General features: G+C 35.8%; 1 protein-coding gene across 1 annotated transcript in view; it reads left to right on the top strand.

Moving 5' to 3' along the window:
• LOC120527882 (E3 ubiquitin-protein ligase RMND5A) overlaps positions 1-24,532 on the top strand; it is a 70,403-nt gene that overhangs the window by 16,241 nt on the left and 29,630 nt on the right. The window contains exon 2 of the mRNA XM_039751802.1: positions 9,605-9,747. Coding sequence (XP_039607736.1) covers positions 9,605-9,747 — 143 coding nt within the window. The remainder of the gene's footprint in view (positions 1-9,604; positions 9,748-24,532) is intronic.

Consider the following 24,532-nt stretch of genomic DNA (forward strand, 5'->3'; position numbering starts at 1 on the left):
CCTGCTGTTGACAAAATGTGACACCTTGTTTACATTGAATGCAAATTTTGCCATGCAATAACATTCCTTCAACCTTAGATTGACTTTTGACACTATTGTTAGGACTGAACAAAAGAGAGCACATGGGGCACCTGAAACCGCATATCCTTTTACCACTAGTCCACTGATATTTTTGAATAGCAATGTGTAATCTAATTTTTCAGAGGGGTTTTTCTCTTGCAACAAGTTGTGTTCATTTTTAACACATGCAGTGTGCTGTCAGCACACTTGACATTTTTATATAGGTTTAATGAGGGTCTTTTTGGCCTTAGACAGTTAATTGTAATCAGAAGCCTGCTATCACTTGGGACAGGTTATGAAGAGTATGATTGCTCTTTGCTGTTTAAATTGCCACTGCTATTTTGAGCACCATCTTCACAAGGCATTGGATTGGTTTAGAAATGTGACAATCAGTGAGCCATTTAATTGTTGCCACCCAGTTTTAAGCAAAATTCACTTCTGGTTCTCTCCAGACGTATATAGTATACGTTTGATTCTGCATTACTACAGCTATGCTAATGTTGTATGCATATGTAGGAAACCTGTTATCAAGTAATACCTTCTAAGAAATGCATCCAAACTTAATTCATTTTGCATTTTTTTATTCCATTATTTTACCTGGGTTAAGAAAATTTCATGACAACAACAAAATACAGTGAAAACCAACTGAAGTGAATAAAAATATGTAAAGGTCAAGGATATCTTATTGTTGTCAGCTACTGTGGTTGAAATCGCCAGCGATGATAAAAGCCCCGTTGGGGTGGACAGTTTACAGAATGATTATGGTTTTGTACAACTTTGCTAGTGCCTGGCTAACATTAGTGATAGGCAGCAGATACACGGCAAACAAAACAACGGGACTAAACTCCCACTGTAGGTAGAAATGCCAACATTTCACTGCTATAAACTCCGTGTCTATGTGAAGTATATAGTATTGTACATTAACTTCACCATTATTTACTATACTCTTATAGTGGCAGCATATTATAGGAAGTACCTCAGTATATGTCCCAATGAAAATATACACACTGTCAAATTTGTATATTCTTTATTTTGTGCAGTTTATTTTTGAAAGCATTTTGCCAACCTTGAAGGCAAGCTTGAGGAAGTCAAAATAAAAAAACAAAAAAAAAAAAACTGAAATATGTGTATACAGATCTATGACTTTTGATTTGGTTATATTGTGTAATCATATTTATATTGATAAATGCATAAGGCACTGTACAATCTCAGGTATGAATTTTTTTTTTCAAATGGTCGGTTAACATTAAAATTAACTTTTACTCGTCTTTATTGATTTCAAACTGTCTAGTAAAAAATATAATCTAATTAAAATAAAAAACAAATAGTTTGAATTAATATGTACACCCATTAATTATAATATTTGTAAATAAGCACTGGTATAAACAGTTACTTTATACATCTCTCAACCCTTAAGTTGAGTTGGTTTACTTCAGTGTAAAATCACCCGTTTCTGTTCATTTTCCTCTCCTGGATTATGTATTTCAAATAAAAAATTAGTGATAGGCAGCAAGGAAAATTCAAAAAGACAGAAGGGACAAGCTTATAAAATGGTGAAGATTAGGTTATGTTAGAGAAACTTCAAAGTCTGTCACTATCCCTGGAAACAAAATGACATCATTAAGAAATCCAAGGCATAAGCCACTGAATAGATCTTCCCAAGATCAGGTTTGTAAGTCTAAGATGTTGTCATTGTTTACATGGCAAATTTTTCATAAAAGATCTTACTACACAAATATGAAAATATAGAGTGTTACTTGAGATATGGAGAACAACACAACAGAGATTCTGAATCAGTAATGTAATCTAATGAAATGAAGGTAGAGTTATTGGTGTTAATGGAGTATTTCACATTTGGTTTTCTTTGCAATACAGAATAATGTTACCGTGGGGAAAATAAACAGAAGTAGCATTCTTTTATTAAGCTTTTTTTCTTTTATTTTTAAAAAGGTTGGTGGTAAACTGGACATAGCAAAATAAATACTAATGAAAATTCACTTCTATGCGAAAGAGGGCAGTAAAAGAAATGTTTAATAACTGAAGATATTCAAAACCAGGTGTATACCTGGCAACCACAACCAATGTAGAAAAGGTCAGAGAGCAACATGCAGATTAAAAGAGCATTAATTATAAGATGAACAGCACTGACTTAAAAGAGTCAAACTGTGAAAGAAGTTCAGGATATTATACTGGCTTTACATTCTTCTCCCCTTCTATGCAGTATGATGATGATGAAAATGGTGATGAAATAGCAGACTGTGTTGAATTCAAATCAAAGTAAATTATCCTTACATTATGTGATGTGCTACTAACGCCATATTCCTTCCTGTTCTGATCACCATGCAACAGAACAAAGCAACAAAAAAGGTATACTGAAGGCTGTGCTGAGAAGAGCAAACAAGTTCATCCCTGGACACAATGGACCATCTTTTTGTGAAAGCCTACTTGGTACTGGACCGAGAAGCTGTCAGTAAAAATGATTTAGCAAAGCAATTCAGTTTCATTAATGACGAACCACCTTGAGGGGATTCATGGAAATTAAGTGAAGGTGCATTCGAAACCAGAGAGCATTTTTCCAGTGGCTTATTGATTATTTGGAACAAATTCTAATTCATGAAAAAATAATCCTGATGTTAAATCCAATCAAGTATCTATAAAATTATTTGAAGAGTTCACTCCGATTTTCCTTTTGAATAAGACAAATGGGGAAAAATTAATGATAGAAGTAGTAATAATAAAACTACTTCCATTAAGGATAAAATTATTCCACTCATTTTTTGAGTTTTTAGTGGCTTTGCATATTTTGAAGGTTTTTTTTTTTCTTCTTCGTCTATCTTTTCAAGCTGTCTCCATCAAGGCCTGTGACCTTCAGTGATTAATTGGAGCCAAATTATTTTATTTTTATTATTAATTGAAACAAAAAATTAACATTGAATTTAAAGAGCTCTACTTAATTCATATAGGCTGTAAAGGTTTTTAAAATAATTTATCTGTTGTAAATGAATTGTGAGATGTAGTTTTGCTGCTTTTGAGTAATCTAATGTATAATGTGTCTCTGTAAGTTTTAGCGCTAGCAACCCCTCCAGGCATTGGGTTCACTTTTTTGATTTGTTAAGTTGCCTGTCTAGATGTCGTTAACTCTGTAGTAGCAAATGGTGGAACAACTTCACTGGCAGTCCAAGGCTGGTTCTGTGCATTTCATTTCATTACTCTTTACTGCTGTTCGGCACACAGGACAGCAGTTCAGTTCACCAGTCATACCTTCAGATATGTGAACATGAAAGCATCTCCGTAAGCATACATTAAACCAGAAACAATCTTGGTGTATAATCACACTACTGTTTGTTTAACCAAAATGTGTTTTCTTTTTTTAATGCATTTGATTTTAAAACATTCATTTTTATGACATAGTTGTTTGAATTTCTCTCTGTGAGAAATATACACATTCTTTCAGTATGTGTATTAATTTTTTTCAGGTATTCTAGTTTTCTTTCAAACCCAAAATTATGTACATTTAAGGTGAATTGGTAACTGGTCATTTATGTGTGAGTTTGCCCTTTATTTTTGAATATATATTTTTTTACTGGTGGATTACCTTAAATTTTCTATTTTGATGCAATCTTTTCAGTTTAGTTTTTTTTTTTTTTTTTTATATATAAACTTAAACAAGGTTCTAGAAATATGTGTTGTGTGTCCATAGCACTAGTATTGTAGATAAATGCAGATATACCCATTGAAGACATAGTGAAGGTCTTTTTTTTTATCCAGTGTTATATAGAGTTATCTTCTGAAATACATTTTATTTATATAGCTTCTTTCCTGTACTCAATTAGAAAGCTGACATTAGACAACTTTTCCAGTAATGTTCAGCTGTAGCTGTCATTTACACAATTTTTCGGTAGCTGGAGGTAGTTGGCAGCTCTCTCATGTGAAGGCCAGTAGCATAATGTGTTATCCCCAGTGACTGTGCCATGTAGTCTGCATAATCAAACAGATTTGATTTTGTCTTTAGTCATAGGGATGGGCTCTGCGTTGCATGAAAGGTGACAATCAATGAATGCTCATCCGGAAGTACACTACATAGAATGCAACAATGAGGAAAAAGTTACTTGGATGTTTTGGACCTCACAAACAGAAGCACTTGACTATGTGGAAAGCTGGCATAAAGGTGCATAATTTGACATGGCCAGTGATTTTCAGTCATGTAAATTAAAAATTGTCTAGTGACGAGGTAAGCAACTGGAGTTGGCTAATCTAACAAACTTTCCAACTAGAAGTCGCATAATGGAATCTATACTAATAAAAGGCAAAGCCCTCACTCACTCACTGACTCATCACTAATTCTCCAACTTCCCGTGTAGGTAGAAGGCTGAAATTTGGCAGGCTTATTCCTTACAGCTTACTTACAAAAGTTGGGCAGGTTTCATTTCGAAATTCTACGCATAAGGGTCATAACTGGAAGCTATTTTTCCCCATATAATGTAATGGAGTCTTGAGTTGGAGATGGCCGTGGGGGGTGGAGTTTCGTGTGACATCATCACGCCTCCTACGTAAGTACGTAGAGCACAAGGAAGAACTCCAAACAGCGATCAGCACAAAACGCCATTTCACAATTGAGAAGGCAGAAGAACATTATGAAGCAAATAATGCATACAAGCATATTCATAAGTACAGCTACTGCGGAAACAAAGCACAGTGTGAACCGTAAGTTTATATTAAATTAAGTTCATAGGCTACCACTAGCATTTGTAATTTAGTGCCTGCCCATATAAGGCCGTCCATCAGCGGCAATCCAATACAAACATTGCCGGTAAATATTCACGTGTGAAGGACTGTGCTTATGCAGAGGAAGATGAAATGGTCAGGGTGGTGTTTGGCACAAACTCATTGAAACTGCGAGAGAAAGTTTTAAGTGCCGGGTCTTAGCTGACATTACACGAGATGGCACCAGTACAGCTGGGAACCTTCGATGCAAGAACACCAAGCGCTCACGTGAACTGGCGCGGTGCACAGACAAAAAGCAACAGTTCCAAAGAGTGCTGAACAAAAACCGAATTACACAATTGAGAAGGCAGCAAAAAAATATGAAGCGACTGATACATAGAATCATATTCATAAGTGCAGCTACTGCGGAAACAAAGCACACGGTGGAAAAAGTGAATGTCCTGCTAAAGGAAGACAGCGAAAAAAAAAACGTGCATGCAGTTTGTCACGTCTCAGATAAAGAGGAAGACGAGCTGTTTATTGATGCAGTAAGAAACTAATCGATGAATGAAACCTCTTATCTTTACAACGATTGACAAACACGGAATGTAACTTCTAACAGCAACATTCAATAACACTCACAAAACAATTACTGTATATTGACAATCATGTTACATTATTTTTAAAATGTTCCCTTTCTTAGCACAAGCACAGCTGAGAAGCTTTGATGCATGTACTCCATAACGCGTTAAAAAATAACACATTTAATCACACTTTCAATTCCAAACAAGCGGAACTTTTTGTCAATGCATGATTTCCTGGTACATCCATTACACTGATGCACCCATCACAGCTACAAAAATGTTACAGTCGGAATAAAGCGCGTTCCTACGACTGATCATTTCGACTTCCCGCGCGAAGCCTTGATAAAAGCATGGTTTTGTGCACACTGAAAAGCAAGCAAAATTAGATGCATTACAGAAAGCGGACTTTGTGGCTCTTACTAGGGATCATTGGAATTCCGTGACCGTTAGTAATTCTAAATACATCTAATTACAAAATGTTCAATGATCACACTGTTTTAGCCTAATGTACAAAATAATTTTGGCTAATGTTACTCAGAGTTTAAAGAGTAAGCTGGTCAAATTACCTTTTATGTTTCTGACTTATTTTTAAGAAGAAAAACTGCACTTTATGGTGAAATTTTGGTTATTATTATTTAAAGACAATACTATTCTGCAAACGTACTTAAAGTACTTAAACTACCACTTTATTTTTAAGTCTGCCCAATTTTAACCAGGGATGATATTTTTGTTTCTGTTTTGAATTCAAATGCAGTTTAAAGGCTTTTTTTCAGAAATTAAAACAGCTTCAGTTTACAATATTCATGTCCATGTCTATTATTTGATTCTGTCGCCCACTAAAACCGTTTTAAATAAAAAAAAAAAACATTTGCGATTTGGGGCAAATTTACGTGTGCGATTACATACGATTAATCAACATTAATTCTTACACAGCCTCTAATTAATTGGATTAATTTTTTAATCGAGTCCCACCCCTAATATATATATATGTAGATATATATGTACATTTGTATATATATGTGTATATACAGTATATATGTAGATATGTATATGTTGTATATACAGTATGTATATATGTGTGTGTGTGTATATATACAGTATGTGTATATATATGTATATGTATATATATGTATGTGTGTATATGTGTATATATATATATATATAACTGTATATATATGTGTATAATGTATATATATATATATATATATATATATATATATATATATACCAGCAACACTCATATCAATGACAAAACAATTACATTAACAATCATCTTACGTTATTTTTAAAATGTTTGCTTTTCTTTTTCATAACTTCTTTAACACACTACTCTCCATGGTAAGCTGGTATTCTGCTAGTACTCCATAATTTGACATCCAATTAGCATTCGCTCAGAAGTACAATACATATAATGCATTCATGAGAAATAAAGAATGCAGGGGTATGGACCTTGAAAATAGAACAGGGGCTCATCTGTCTGGTGTCTTGTACTTTACGCACCATGACAGAATGGAGGGGGAAAAAAAGGGAAAGATTATGGCTGAACTTATTGTACTTGTTAACCCTTCAGACAACACCATCAGAAAAAGAGACAAGCACAAATGTTCTGGAAGTCCTCATGCAGTCATATAATTTAACGTGCCCAGCTTTTATTTATTTATTTAAATTGACTTGGTCCAGCGACAAGATCAGCTACTGAAGTCTGAAATTTGACATACCCTCCAACTAGAAGTCATGTAAAGTGATGTCTATCTTCAGGTGAAATGGTGATGCTAAACTTGTCCCTAATGTAGTGTATGTATCGTCACAAACTCCACTCTGAGTCATAGCAAGGTTTGGGGCAACCAACCGTATATTTGGTATCCTGGCTGCAAAGTTGCGAAAATGTAAACAGCACTGATGTGCATAAAACCGAGTCCAAAACAGAACTGAGGGAATAGGGAAAAAGTGGAGGCTTTTAAAAGGGAAGATAGGAAGTGAGGACAACGGGGTCCGGCTCATAAGGGTCGAGCCCGGATGTGACATCACAGGGGCTGGAGCCGGAAAGGTCTTCTTCCATAGGCTCAGACCCGGAAGTAATGTCAAGAGGGCTGGGTGGAATCTCCCTTGAATGGTCTGCAGGGAAGGGAGAAAAAGAGTCTGTGCACTCTGCCACATCCCGGTCTGATTCGGAACTTCCCTTCCTCAAGCCCATTAGCTGCCTCCCATGCGCATGTGTGTGACAGCATGTATTTATGTGTGTGTTCACCTTATGATGGGCTGGCAACTAGTCCAGAGATTGTGTCTGTGGCAATTACTTGCTAGTATAGGCTTCAGATTCCCTGGGACCTTGCTCTGGATAAAAAGGTATAGAAAAAGGATGACTTCATGTAATAATCTGAATTTTCTATGCATCATACAACACACTTCATTTATTAAAGTGGCATGTTTATTTAAAGAATTCAGGCACAATCAATACCATATATACTTGTGATCAGAACTTCACAAAAACTGGACAAGGAAATTAACATTTTAATATATTATAATAATTCATTACATACAGCTAGATTATTAAAAATTTGAACGTGAACGTCAGTAGGCTTTGCGCCCTAAAAACCAAGTTACCCAAACTATTCTATAACATTTCAGTAATTATTTACCACTCTGATGCTGATCTTTCTAATCAAAAGAATAGGTCATTGTGATAGCAAATGACGAGAATAATCTAGAATTCACTCCTATGAAGTGGATGTTTCTCTTGCATGGTTTCACTCAAAAACTAATCAGCACATCGCCATCTCATTACTGGCTTAATTTTTAAGTTTGGTATTTTTCCGTCCAGCTATTTTGGCTCTAGACTGTGTCTCTGTGTGTGTGTTTTTGTATCACTGTTTCTTGAGGACAATTGTCTACACCATTATATTTTAAATATTACTGAGTGATGCATTATTGATGTTTAGAAAATGCTCATATCCAAAGAGACTTATAAAAATGTAGAGTGCACAAAATACATCCGTGGTTTAAAAGAAAAATCTCTGAACTAGCAGACAAACAAAATGGAAGTTGAGTCATGGTTGATATGGTTTTTAACTGGCTTAAATATTCAACAGGAAAGCTTCAGTGTTCATGTGCGTATTTGAAACCAGAGTAAACTAAAAATATGGCAGCTTTATTTTTGCCAACCATAGTAAGTGCAAATCCAGCCTGCATTAAAAATGTGCTTATTAAAAGAAAATAACAAAGCTGGTAGGATGTGTGGGGCCACCTGGTCCGTTTGTTGTTAGTTGATATGTTTATAACATGACTGAAATTTTAATTTCAGTTATGGTTAAAACAAAATGTTAACAGCTTCATTGTTACAGTATATAATGTTTTGTATATGTACCCCCCCCCTTGTATTTTATATTCCCTTTTAAATATATTTGAGATCATACAGTACACTCAATAATGTTTGGGACAAACACACATTTTTTCTCTATTTACCTATCTGTTCTACAGTTTAAAACTACAAATCAAACAATACAGACATGGTTAAAGTGCACATTGCAGACTTTAATTTGCATATTTTTGCATATTTTCAGTCACACTGTGTAGAAATGAGAACACTTTTTCTACGTGGTCTCCCCACTTCATGGCACCATAATGTTTGGGACATAGCAATGGTAGGTATATTAAAGCATTCATATTTAGCACTTTGTTGCATAACTCTTGCATGTAATGACTGCTTGAAGTATGCGATTCATACACATTACAAGGTGCTGAGTATATTCTCTGCCAGTCCTCTAATGCAGCCATCTTCAGCTCCTGCTTCTTTTTGGGGCTTGGTTGCTGCTTAGTATTTTTTTTTTTTTTTTGTTGCTATTAAAATCATATTGGTTGTTGGCAAGGAAATCAGTGGCATTCTTTGCAACTTGTAACTTATAGCCACCCTGTCTTGTATAAATATAACATTTAACAAGTTATGTTTTAAAATTTGTTATTATTTGTTAAAAAGAACATCTAGCCACTGGTATCTTGTGCTGTGCTTGTTATGTGCCTTGTGTTTAATGTGGCACCCTGCAACCCTTCTCAGGGTAAAAAGCAAATGGAATATCAATGGGCAGGTAGTTGGATAAATATAGTGTAAAATATTTATAATTTAGAATAAATATGATTTTATGCAGTTTTGAAAATCTCAGTGCTAAAGACCTTCTTCTAGAATAACATCTGAACATGGATGTTTCTTCTGTACATTTCAATAAGAGCATTCTTACATATTAACCCTTTTCTCTTCTCAGGGCAAGATGTTGAGTTATCAGGAACACTTTCCCTTGTTTTGTCACAGTGCTGTAAGCGGATAAAAGATACTGTACAGAAACTTGGTTCAGACCATAAAGATATTCACAGCAGTGTGTCTCGTGTAGGCAAAGCAATTGACAAGGTATGGTTGGTGTTCCTTTTTTAATTTAGAAAACATTTTAATTTGTGACAGTATTTGTTTTACAATTTAGAATTTTAGTAATATGGACTGCTTAAATAGCTTTTTTGCTGTACATATGCAAGTGGAATTTTTGAGTTGTTTTCTTTCTGCAAACATGACAGTGATGCAATATTAGACGTATCTGCTTCAAATAGGTAGCTTACCCAAATTTCTTTTTACGCCTTTTGTTACTCCTGGGTTGGTAGTACATGTCTAGATGCTAAAACATGTCTGTCTTTTAGTATTGGATCTGTCACCTATCCCTAGAAGATAAATGGCTTCTTGCTTGGTAAAAATAACATTTAATACCAGTCTGTCATAGTTTTATGGACTTCTGATCCTTATGAAAGATATAGAGAAAAAACTAATGAAGCCCCCAGAATTTCTTTACCCCATTTAGTTGCTACATTTAGATGTATATAATTAGAAAGGATTAATGTTGTTGGTAGCAACGGAATATTAATGTGAAAGTGACATTTACAAGTTATTTGTATGATTTCTGTGAAAGAGTAATATGAGGTTGTATTTTAGAAAAACATTTTGAATTAAGCAGACCACAAGTTACTACTTATTTTCCCAAAAAATATATAGTTATGAAAACCTAAAGAGGTTGCATGTTGGCACTGTAATACTTTGATAAATTTGTAATTAAAATAAATTTATCCTTGTGTGGAAAAATTGCTATTTGAGCTGGTGTAGACACCCATGTAAAAAGAGAAGCCAGAGATGTTGTACTGGGGTGGAATAGAATAGAAAAGTGATTTTTGTGATATATTATAAATACTGTAAACAGAATTAATTCTCTTTGTGCCTTTGTTTACCCATAAAGAGAGAGCAGAGCTTACTTTTCAATAAATTGAGTAGATTATGTAAATGGAAAAGAAAATATGTTCTCAGAGTGCTCTTATAACTTCATCTGACTTTTATTTAATTAACAGACTATAACACCAAATTTAATTTATATAACTTATTTTCAGTATTTTATGGCAGTGGTTAGCACTGGTGCTTCATGGGTTCAGAATTCTAGGTTCTATACTCTGATTCTCCCCTTATCTTTCAAATCTTTTCAGTCCCAACTCCCCAGACACATCCATGTCAGATTTATTGGTGGTTACAAAGTTTTAGTGTGCACATGAATAAGGTTTGCAATGTACAGACGCACCCTGCACAGAGCCATTTTGTGCCTGATGTTGCTGTGATAGGCTCTAGTTCCCCAAATCTCTGAACTAAATTTTAGCAGATTTGAGAATTTTTTTTTTTTTGTTATTTTTAATCATGGTATTTAAAAGATAATTAAATAAGTCCTTAAAAATCAATAGAATGTTGAAATGCTTGTTAAAGGGAAATTTTGGTGTTTTTTAAGTTGGAAGTTATATTTTTCCTTGTCATTACATGCTTTTTTTCTTCTTTCACTCATTTGATAAGAGAAGCTGTACTCACTAATTTCATTAAACATAAAAAGCGTCTTCTCAAGCTGCTTACAGCTTTCAGAGGAATGTTCTGAAGAACAAGCATTTAATTTTGTTACGGATTTTTCACACAATTTTTAAACGTATTAAAGAATTATTGACTTCCCACTCACAAAAACTAGTTGGTTTGGGGGAGGGTTTTAGATATATTAAGAATAACATGCGAGTAATTCAACAGGGATGGAAGTAATCAGTGATAATTAATAATCTGGAAATAAAGCATTTATCTGTTAAACACTAAATGACAGCATGTCTAAAAATACAGGGCAATTGCACTAAAAGCTGAAAAACTTTCTCACCTATGATTTATATTAATCTCTCAATAATCAAGACATGGGCAGCACGGTGGCGCAGTGGTAGCTCTGCTGTCTCGTAGTAAGGAGGCCTGGGTTCGCTTCCCGGGTCCTCCCTGCGTGGAGTTTGCATGTTCTCCCCGTGTCTGAGTGGGTTTCCTCCGGGTGCTCGGTTTCCTCACACAGTCCAAAGACATGCAGGTTAGGTTCATTGGCGATCCTAAATTTTATCCCTAGTGTGTGCTTGGTGTGGGGGTGTGTGTGTCCTGCGGTGGGCTGATGCCCTGCCCAGGATTTGTTCATGCTTTGTGCCCTTTTTGGATGGGATTGGCTCCAGCAGACCCCCATCACCCAGTGTTGGGAAATAGTGGGTTGGTAAATGACTGACGGACCAATCAAGACATGTAAGTCATAGTTTGAATTTAGATGTCAGTTTCCCTAAAAACTAAATAGTGGAGTGACAGAATGTGTCAGGGCACACAAGGTGTTGAATAAGGCTAGCAAGATCTCATTTCTGTCAGGCCGTATCATAACAAGTAACCAGCCAGGTGTTTTGATTTGGGAAAATGGTTCAAGGGATTAGAACATAAGTAGGCAAAGAATCAGAGAGAGAGGTCCAATACTTCTATTTTAATTACGTAATCAATTATAATGATCAAACACATATATAATGCAATATGATGCAGACATACAAAACAAAACAATACTTACAGACATAATATGATGCAGACATACAAAACAAAACAACACTTACAGACATATAAAAGACACAGAGCCATCATCCCAGACCAGTAGACTGAGGGGCCAGCTTGTCAGTCTTGTCATAGGACCAACTCATTTTGCCTTTCATCAGATACGCAGGCGGTTCGCCTTTCCCCACGGTTGAGCCTCCAAAGAAACAGAGGGAACCTTCCCTTATATACTAATTAGGTGTCCTTGCCCAAAAGCGGCTTACGTGGAAGCAGTGTATGCAGAAGTGATCAGTTTCTCACACCCCCTCCTTCCACGGGACACGGCGCTATGTTTTTTCTTCTACTCGGCCTTGAGACTAGTGCCTGATACCAGAAGACACAGTAATATGCTTACATGTGAAAAAAGCTTCTCGAAGTGAAAAACAACTCCTTACATAGCCTTGGCTGTATCTTTAGAACATTTCCCGGCTGTTTTTCCCAAAACATTAGTAATGCAGCTGGGTTTCGTGCTGAGCGACCAACGCCCATCTACTCTCTTTATTTCACCTTACTTTATACAGAGAAAAATCCTTTCATTACATTCGCCCTCGCTCAGCGCAAACCCAGCTCTTGCCCTTCTTGTTCTGATTGCAATTTTTTGTAAAGCACAAAATACATAACAGTTAAATATAGTCATTAAAGCAATAATAATAAAACAATTGTCCATAATAAATGCTTTTTCTTCGCTTGGAGAAATATTTTTCCAGTGAAATTACAGTTTTTCTTCAACCCAGGTACTTTATGCGTAGAGGGTCACCTCCCTGGGGAGCGGTTACTAGCACTTCACCCAAGGAGTTTCTTCTGATTTGGTATTTCATCATCCACATTGTCATCAAGAAAAGAATAAAAATCTTTAACTGAAGGTGTCCATGGTTCAAGAAATTGGGTGCACACCTGTTTGACAGCAACTCTAGCAATAACTAATTAGGAAACTAGTAATAAGCAACAACATACTATTAAGAGAGTAATTTCTGCTTCACTAACATGAACCCCCATGATACCCAGGTTCAAATAAAGCTAATACTAATTAATATTATTGGTGATGATACAGATGGCATAAATATTTATCTTAAATAACTCAAAAGTTCTCAGTTTTAGGTTGTCACCGCTGTGCACAATGATAATCAGAGATAAAGTCCTTACACACCTCACCATGCTCACATCTTAACACACTCATTTATAAAATTGCCCAAATATACACCCAGCTGTGGTCTCAACCTTGAGCCACCTTTATCACATTAATACAACCATTTTGTGGACAGTAGGTGTCAATCCTCCCTTCGAAGATGTCAGCACTACCTTCCAAAATGCAAATCACTGGGTCATTTTTGAGGTCACATTCATTTCAATTTCAATTTCAAGGGTTATACCCAAGCTTCTTATTAAGGATTCATATCTTCAGAGATCTTCAAACTTCATCTGGGCTTTTTAATTCACAGACCACACACTCACCACTGTATGTATAAGACACTCCATCTCCTATGGGCCAAATTATTACTTCATTTCACTGATTTCCATAACATATATACTCATCAAGCCATGATGTTAATCATTTGACCTGTATCACCATCAACATGTTGGCCTACACTGTTTTATCCTCTTCTAAAAGCTATGGATGTTTTGACCTATAGTATGTGTCCCTTATCCCCAAAATACTAGTTATGTGTGTCATCCCATATTCTTACTATTATTCTTTTCAATTAATTAAATGTACCTAAATGTAAAGCTCTACATTATTTGCTATAATACTACAATCAATAACCTAGAATATCTAAACTGGACTGACCCTAACTAGTAATAGTGGAATGCCACTGCAATGACAATCATTTAACAATCTCTAATAGATGCCTTATGTTAGATTAGACTCAATTCTGATTAACTTTACAAATAACCAAATCATTGGTCCTTAAAGGTGACTTATTATCTCATACAAAATATCAGAAGGCATATCAAAACATTTATCTAAAAATATCTATTCTTAACCACTATGAATTCATAATAATTATGTAGTATTCCCATTAATACAAACATTCATTAAATACATATTATTTAGGAATCCCTATATTCTGCTTTGTCTACAAATAATTAGCTTTCCTTTCTATACCTTTCATACCTCACAGTTCAAATACTTTTAATTTCTAAAAGATGTTGCTATTTGTCAAACAAGTGGACAGTCAAAGCAGGCTCCAGCAAGAACATTGAGCCCTGCAGAGTAAAAGTGTGACAAATTTTCTTCTCTGATAAGGATTAAAGCAGGTGTTGGGGTCCAATATCCCAGGTAAAAAGGACCCAAGTAGGCAGATGTCATCTATGATTCGAATCCATGATGATCTTTTGGGCTCAAACATCACCAGCATAGTTGAGCTCTTGGCAGCAGGTATCCATGATGCCTGGAACTGGAATCAAGGTGCGTTGTCCAGTAGTCAGCTGATCGATGGCCTGATTCATGACTTGATTCCCTCTTTGGTATGGCTGGGTTCTCCTTGGAGTCAGATAATTAGTTTATCTGCAGACCTTTATCACAGCCCAATCTCTGGTTCAACTTCAAATGCTGTCATCTACGATGCACTAGGAAAAAACAGCTTTCACCTGCAGATGTAAAGACTTAAAAACGCTCATTTAAATAGTCAGCCTATTAATTCTTCATTAGTAGCTACTTATGGATCATAAGATGTCAGATCTGTTTCGTTGGGGTACCCCTATTAAAAATATTGCTAGCAGTGAAACAAATGGTCAGTTCAATCCAGTCTGTGTTTGTCTAAGTCAATTTGTCTTTAAACAGTCAGAGTAAAAGTTTAAATTGATAAGCACAAAGTTCAAGTCCTCCTTTATAGCTGTTTCCAGTTTGGCTGGTTGCAATTTCCACTCAATTAAAAAACATGTCCCAAGTCATTATTGAAATAAAGTCAATCAATGTATTACAGAAAGAAATGTACTCAATAATAAATCATTACAAAAATTGGCCCCAATAACATTGACATAATATTCAAATTATCTGCATTTGTTCCCTAATAATTAAAAAGTTCCAAAATTTAAACTGGTTTCAAAATGTAAAATTTAAATAAAATTAAACATACTTATACCAATACTCCCCCCTTATTGACACTTGTGTCAATATTGCTGTTTTCATTCTTAACATATCAAGCAGAGTCAAGAAAGAAATCCACAATCTAGACGGGTAAATTCTTAATCTTTTCCTTGGTGACATTAAATATAACAAAAAGTTAGGCTCCACATTTCTAGCCCATGTATCTAATCACAAACCATTGTTCAGTTATGCAAAGTCCTAAAACATTTTTCTTTTTACACAAGGTGTTCATTTTTAAAGTTTCTATACATGTATCCTAAGTAATATTTCTTTCTTTTTATTACTAATTATTAAAATACCACATTACATTTGGATCTTAATAAAATGTCTCATTCAATATTTCATTAATGCATCAAAAATATAAAAGTGAACCTTCCATTAGTTTTGTTGTGATACCAGTATTCCACTGTATTTCACACAAACATGTCAATATTACACACAAAGGAAATAAGGAAAGAAATCAATATATATTAGAATGCCCTATAATGCAAAATGTGCCTTTATTTATTTACTATAAGGCCCTCTAAGAAATTTGCACATTCCTACCCATATTTAGAATGAAGATCCCAGAATCTCAAACTAAGAAAATACTTTAAATCTACTTCAATTATATACACTGATTTTCTTTTCCCCATAACCTTCTGTCAAAGACAGTTGATCTTGCACATTCTTTCATTGTTATCTTCCAGATGTTTTATTACACGTCTTTCAGAATGTTGACTCCAAAGAGCACAGTCTGTTTTTCTTCAGATTCATTTTGCTAAAAGAATGTCTCCTTCAATTGAAATTTACTCATTTTAATTAAAATCCTCCCTTTTATCAGAGTCTGGCCAGTACTCAAATAAAAGGGGTGCTCATATAATATGCTTAATCTGGAGACCTTTTACACCACCTGTTCAAATCTTTTCTAATTTGGAATTAAGAGCTCTTTAATTTCAACATTTACATTCACATTCCTACACATAATAATATCAATTATTTCATTCTTGCAAACAACACCACATGTTTTTACACGTACTTTTAAACACACTGAAACTTATTTAACATACACACATAGGGATCCTCTAATACACTATATAACATACATAAAATCACCCAAACCATTGTTTTAACACATTCAACTTTACCTCAGTTTTGTCACTTATTATCACTTATTATTAAAAGTGAATGCATTTTCATTTCATCAAATGTTACTCATACATTTATTTTAACCCATATTTACTCAGAGCTCTGGAAGTTTATATGCACACGGCAGCTTCAGCAAATTATAATCGAACTACATTACCCAGAAGTCTCCATGTTTTTGCTTTCTTACTCCCAAACACACGCACGCACCCACAGAACAAATAACAGATGCGCTCACACATTTTAGCACAAACATATTTACACACACAGAGAGAACAATTAATGCTCAGGCATACACATTGAATAAGTTCAGCACAGACTTATTCACATACACAGACATTAGCGCCAGGTACCTTTGAAGTGCACTTTTCTTTTTCGCGCATTATATTCTTCTCAACGCTTGTTATTCTTTCCCCACAAATATAAGTACAGATATATACATATTTGCACACAAATCTATATACTCAAACATTTTTCTATCGCTTAATTTTTCTTTTTGGTGCTATCCTCCTACATTTTTCTGAAGGCTGTTTTACTTATCAGACTATAATATAAAACAGCCTCTCATGACGTTAGCGGATGTTAACTGTAACACGATTCTACTCCGCTCGAAACGGCGCTGGTTTCTAGATCAAGGAGACTCCATTGGCGAAATGACTCAGCGACAACGAGGAATTGCTTCCGTGGCGATCCATTCCTGCGACAATTAGGGCAAATCCAACTATCAAGAAATCACGCGGTTCGATACTACAGCAAGACGGCACTCGTCAAAAGACTAAACTGTCATTGAGAATATTGACTCAAAACAAACAACATGTAAGCTTCAACATAAATCACAAATAAACTCGAATCATGGCATAAGTGCTAACCACTGCGCCACCACACACTTTAACACTGAGCGATCGTTGCTTAATCTATATGGCATTCTCTTTATACATCTTTTTCGCATTCGTCTTGGCTATGCATAAGGCTACCTTTTCCGTCATCTCCTCGGCCCGCTGTACCCGCGGCAATAATACAGCTACCTGGGATTCGGCCATCGAGGCCCGCCCTAACGCACCCACCAAGTCCATTTGCATTTTCTTAATCTCCCTTCTTCGTCCAGATTCTTAACCGCAGTTAGCAAAACCCACCCCCGCGTCTGCAAGCCCGTTATGGGTTCCTTTGCAGACACTTGACATTTCTTAAGTGCGGCTAGTACATTCACTGGTGTTGGGGGGCCTAAACTTTGCCAATATTGTGCTAATCCCCATGTCTCAATTCTCTAGCGCAGTCTTCCCATACTGTTTCCTCCCAGCTGGGAAGAGGTAAAGGAGCGTGCCAGGGTTTTTATCCTTTTTCTTAGACATCTCTGATTTCTTTTTGCCTCACTCAATAGTTCAATATTTTACCAGATTCCCCAAAATCCTGCAGCGACTACGCCAAAATGTTTTGATTTGGGAAAATGGTTCAAGGGATTAGAACATAAGTAGGCAAAGAATCAGAGAGAAGAGGTCAATACTTCTATTTTAATTACGTAATCAATTATAATGATCAAACACATATATAATGCAATATGATGCAGACATACAAAACAAAACAACACTTACAGACATATAAAAAGACACAGAGCCATCATCCCAGACCAGTAGACTGAGGGGCCCGCTTGTCAGTCTTGTCATAGGACCAACTCATTTTGCCTTTCATCAGATACCGGGCGGTTGCGCCTTTCCCCACGGTTGAGCCTCCAAAGAAACTGAGGCGGAACCTTCCCTTATATACTAATTAGGTGTCCTTGCCCAAAAGCGCTACGTGGAAGCAGTGTATGTAGAAGTGATCAGTTTCTCACACCCCTCCTTCCACGGGACACGGCGCTATGTTTTTCTTCTACTCGGCCTTGAGACTAGTGCCTGATACCAGAAGACACAGTAATATGCTTACATGTGAAAAAGCTTCTCGAAATGAAAAACAACTCCTTACATAGCCTTGGCTGTATCTTTAGAACATTTCGGCTGTTTTTCCCAAAACATTAGTAATGCAGCTGGGTTTCGTGCTGGCGACCAACGCCATCTACTCTCTTTATTTCACCTTACTTTATACAGAGAAAAATCCTTTCATTACACCAGGTTATCACAATTTAGCTAAAGGTTAATTCACTGAATTCATTTTGTCCATCTAGCCTTGTTTGCCTCATATTAATAAACATTTTCCTCAGGTGAAGTATGTATGCCAAGTGTACCTCATGAAATATTTTTTTTTATATATGGACGTATTATATTTAGAAAAAGGTGATCTAGTGGGCATAAAAAATGATAAACATTTGACTTTGCAGTAGTTTATTCAACAAAAAAAAACCCAGATATCCCATTTGCATCTGTGGTAAAAAGTACAGTAAGTACACGTGTCTAATAGATGGTATTGCTGCCTTTCTCAGAAACAACCTGAAGTAGGCATTTCCTATAAATTCATACCAGTCCCTGACATGACTAAGAGAAAATGTTTCCCATCCTCCATGCAGAATTCTTTCAGGTCTAGAATGTATTCCTTGCACAGCTCATTTCAAATCCTCCAACAACATTTCAGTAGGATTTAGATCTGGGCTTGGACTTGGCCATTTCAGAACACTCCATGTCTTTCTTTTCTGCCGTGTCTTGGTGGATTGGCAGGACAATTTAGGGTCATTGTCATGTTGCAAGCTCCACTTTGAGCTGAGTTTCACTCTTCTGACAAATGGTCAGTACCAAGTCATTGTACTTCCACCACCATGCTATACAGTTGGTATCAGATTCCTCTTATCAAATACTCTCTTTGGTTTTTGCCAAATATTTGTTCTGGTACTATGGCAAAGTAACTCTTTTTGACTTGTCTATCCAGAGCTCATTGTTCCCAGAAGCCCTGGTCTTTGCCTAGCTGTTCATGTGCATACTTTAGTCTGACCCTGATGTTCCTTTTGACCACATAGGTTTCCTTCTGGCATACCTCTCATGTTGAGCTGATTTGTGCAGCCTCTTTCTAATGGTAAAATCATGCACAGGTCCCGTGTTTAAACTGTGTAAAGTTTATAAAGATTTCTTTCAATACCTTTCATTTTGCTATTGGGCTGAACTTTTTGGGGCAGCCTGGCTTCGATGAGCTGGCTGTTGTTTGAAATCTTCTCCACCGGTACATGATCTTCTTAAAAGTGGAATGTTTGATTTCTAATTTTTTGAAGATCTTTTTAAATCCCTTCCCAGACTCTAAGGTGTCTATAACCTTTCTGAAAGCCTTAGAGAGCTCTTTTGATCTTGGCATGGTGATAATACACATTTCAGCAACAAACAGCAAACCGAACTAAATGCCAAAGTTTTAATTAAGTCACTTTCCTCCAAGATCCTTTCCAATGATCCTAGTGTACCTGATTCTAATTTTAGTTATTTGAGAGAGAGATAAATGTAAGGTTGTACTTACTTTTTCCACATGCAAAATTTGCATTTGTGTTTATTTAAATTATACAGTGGACTACAAAATGATCCTGTGGCATGATGTTTGTTTTATTATATAATCTTTATCTAATATTGATCTTGATCATATCCACATATGTTTAAAATGAGATTTTGTGTACTTACTTTTTCATGTGACTGTAGTTGGTAACTCTCCATGAAAATGTGTAGTCAAAATACATAAATTGCTACGGCAGTAAGTGCGCAATTTTAGCATTTTTTAAATTAGGTACTAGGGTTAGGAATTTGTTGGGACCACAGGATAGAATATTTTCATTAAGCTTGAGTCACAGTACAGAAATATTACATTTTTTTAATATTTTGCAATATATAACAACTGCAATTCAGCTCTGGAATACATTGCAGTGTATTTGTTTTTAGTGTGACTGGAGTTAAAGCTGAAATCATAGAGGGGCAAAAGAATGAGTCAATCTATTTCTACTCATACCACTCCACTTAAGTTTTTATTTTAATACCCCATGTTTGTGAAAAATATAACTTCTAAAATACTGAACTTACATTTTAATCATTGCAAACTGTATTTTCACTGGCCCATGGGGTTAGTATGATTTTGTACTGGTTTGTGTGAGACTATTTCATCTTTACATACTTGCCTCTAAAAAATATGTTTCCATTGAGTATTGTGTATCAACTAGTGTTTTTTCCTTTTTGGTTTTGTTGTCCTGCCTATGTATGCACCATGGCAGTGAAGAATGTGCTTAGATGGTGTAAGGAAAATGCTAAAATACATTGCGTTTGACATGTTTCATCACTTTTGTTGTCAAAAAATCTTGTTTTTTGTTCTATTGGAGTATAGAGAGTTAGTATTATTTAGGCTATATTGACATCATATTAAATTGTTGATTATTTACACATCATATGCTTTAATGTAAGTCCTCCTCCCACTCTAAATTTTTAAAGTCATGCCCCTTTGCATAGCATACTGTCAAAGGGCATGCAGTCCTGTAAAGATATCAAGCCAAATGTAATTAAAATAACAAACAACAACCTCTGAGAAAGCATATGTAGCTACACTATTTTTCCCATAAAATGATATATCCTAAAATTAGCAGTTAATTTAGAGTAGCACTACAGGTGAGAATCCCATCCCCAAATTACCAAAGACATTCTAGCTAGAAAATTCTCATTAAGCTTTGATTTCCCTTTGCCCTGGGCCCACAATGCTTTAAATTTATTATTGCCAACAATACACCACTCCACCTCACAGAGAGCAACATTTGACTGTGATAAAAATAGTTCATTATTGACACAAATAGACCATCATCTTAAAGATTGTTTCCATGTATAAAAGTATACTTCTTCAACAATGAGTTCCAGCAGATAAACTGTCTAATGCTGTAACAAAGATATCATAGGTTTTAGAGAAAAATAGATGTTCACTGTTCGAATTATCTTTATTTGGTTGGGTTTATTTGTGAACTATGGAGTCCTGATGTTTTGTGTGCGGGACAGCGGCAATCCATTCCGAGCTGTTTCTTTAATAAGCATTCTAAATCATACTTTCTTTCTGTTTGCCTTGTTTTGTTTAGACACATTACCAATACCCACCATGCTTCCATCAATGCCAGTTTGTAATCTATTGCTGCCAAGTGGGTAGAAAAGGGGAGTATGATTAGTATGAAACAGAAAAACCAGAGTCCTGGCTAGGTATACTTCTTAGCATTTGACAATGCAAGCTGCCAGTCACTTTCAGAATTTAAACACTTTTGTTGTGCACACTATGCAGACGAATCTCCTTGCTGAACAATGATATAGAAATTTTGGCACGACTACTAGAGAATGTGCACTGTTCTATAAGTCATAAGATCAAACTGGAATTGTTAAAGATGGGCATTTTGCACAAAACCTTCAATGATGATGTAGCCTCCTTAGCGTTGGCCCGAGCGTTACTTGTGCTGCGAAAACCGTGTGTTAGTCATTCGGGCAACTATATCATCATGTGGCCTGTAAAAGTGCTCTCAGTGCTGCCATTCTATGAAGAAATTATATCTGAGTTCAGGTTTTAATTAATTATGAAATATCTGAACTTTACCAACAGTGAAGACTTTGATGAGAATACCCATCCAGCACCCAAACTGAAGAAAATTGGGAGATATTCCAGGCCATTAAAGCAAATTTTGGAGCATTTGCATCCTGACCATGATGTCCACATCAATAAAAGTCTCATGGATACAGTACATTGTGTCAAAAAGAGCAAGATTTGGCATAAAGTTTTACGAGCTTTGTGAACATAAAACTGGATACATTGGGAATTTAGTTCCGTACACATGGAAAGTGACAATGTTTGAATCGAAATACAATTAGTACGGCATTGCTACGTCATCGGTGCTGAATTTGATAGATGCTCTGCTGGATTAAGGTTACTGTGTAACTCTTCGCCGTAGCTATTTGACATCTTGCTGCAAATGGTGACTGACGCATATGGAACAGTGCCTCCCAACTGTCGTGGCATGCGTGAAGACTTTGTTAGAACTAAATTACAGTGAGGTGCGCTAATAGCTTGGCAAAAGTGTAACGTGCTTTCGCTGAAATTGAAAGACAAGAAAGATGTTTGCCTCCTTGGTGCTGTATATAATGTAGCTTTGGTCACTGTACAAAAAAGGCAACAAGTGGGTTATGAAACCTTGTGCTGTAGTCGATTTCAATAGCACAATGGGTGCTATAAATCATGTGGATCAAGAATTCACTTTCTATCCTGTTATGCGGAGGCACCAAAAGAAATACCACAAAAATATTTTGTCATCTGGTGGAACAGTGCATTTGGAATACATTAATCTTATATGAACAGTAAGCTCGCGAAATTGTATCTCACACAAGTTACAGTATACTTGCCATATACTTCCCAGCAGTAGGTGCAGAGAGGCTGGTCAAAATTGAGGGAAGGATGAATACAGTCAAATACAGAGGGACTCTTGGGGGTGGGGGAAACCTTCTCTACAATGGAGGATACAACCATGGTAATGCTGGAGTGGCTTTGGGACAAGTCTCCATGACTGTCCTTGAGTGCCACAGCCAAAGCTCAGCCTTAAGCTATATAGAAATTGTTGACAGATCTGAAAATGGCACTTTACACACACTTCTTAAGCACCGTTAGAATGGATTAGATGATCTTCTAGGATAAATGAGAGAAACTGACCAAATCCAGGTTTTTAATACTTACAGTGACTTACTCAAAGCTGTAATTGCTGCCAGAGGAGATTCAATAAGTTGCCAAATTAATAGTCTGAATAATTATAGGAATGAGAAATTTCCATTTATCATTTGTAATAAATTTGCAAATCTTTCTGAAAACGTTTCCACTTCATCATCATGGGTTATTGAGTAGATTAACATGTAAAAATGGCTGCAATTTCTAATTATTCTTTATTTCTTATTTTCTAATTGAAAGTGTAAGCTGCTATACTAAACATAAGCTTGCTCGCCGTCCACATTTAGACAAGCAGTGCACATTTTAATTAAAGGATAAAATAAAAAGTTCTGATTTAATCAAAGTAGCTTTTTCTGGCTGTTTGTCAAATTGCATAGGAGGGGTCCCCTGATTCCTTTTTCTCAGTTTATTACTCTGCTTTCTTTAACATAAAGGCTAATATTCCAGTCTTCTCTGCCTTTGGTAAAGCCTGCTTTGCTGTTCTTTGTTTACAGGAAGTTCCCTGCCAGAAAAGGCATCCCTAGATCAATTACCGTAATACCTTGCATAAAGGAGCACTACACATAATTACTGTAAAGCTTATATAAGCAAATGCTGAAAATATTGTGTTTGGCCGATTTACCAGTCTCCAGTTTAGTCTTCTGTTGTGAAAATTGTCCAATTTAGATCGGTGGTGGATTAATTAGAGCATCACTAACCACATCTTGGTTTGTAAACATTTAATGAAGAATTTGTTTGGCAATTACTGAGCTCTTTTCACTATCTGACGTTCTCTTTAAAAAGTCACATACCCATTGTTGTCTTAGTTGATCTCCAGCAGCACTCTTTGAAATAGTTTGGTAAAGTTTGAAAACGCAACCATCAACATTTCATAAAATTAAATATGTCAATATTGTTAACAATAAATTTGAATGGAGGATGATTAAAGTTTAACAGGATTAATAAAATGTCTAACTTACTCATTGTAGAAAATATTGTAATTTATTTAGGTCTTTTCAAAAACTTGCATATTTATTCTGTTAACAGAAGAGTGTGTGTTGTGCTTTAATATTACAAAATGTTTTTATGAAATGGACAGTGTAGTGATGCAATCATTACAATAGCTACCACCTTGATCCTGTGCCACTCTGTGGTTTTCCTCCCTCATCCTAGACTTCTTTGCTAGCTTACCTGCTGATTCCTAAGTGAGCTGGGGTTGTGTATATGAACCAGTCCTAAGATGGATGTTGAGGCAAATGTAAAGATGGTTCCTGCTTTGTACCAAATGTTGCGGGGGGTTGCCCTATAGTCTCTCAGGATTATTGACTGCAATGAATTTGAAAATATATCTATCTACCTACCTATCTACCATATAAAAAAATCGTAGAGAGAAAAACTAGGGAGATGAGATGTGATCTTCACGTGAAGATCTGT

Source organism: Polypterus senegalus, chromosome 4 (genome assembly GCF_016835505.1).
Source record: "Polypterus senegalus isolate Bchr_013 chromosome 4, ASM1683550v1, whole genome shotgun sequence".
Classification (NCBI taxonomy): Eukaryota; Metazoa; Chordata; class Cladistia; order Polypteriformes; family Polypteridae; genus Polypterus; species Polypterus senegalus.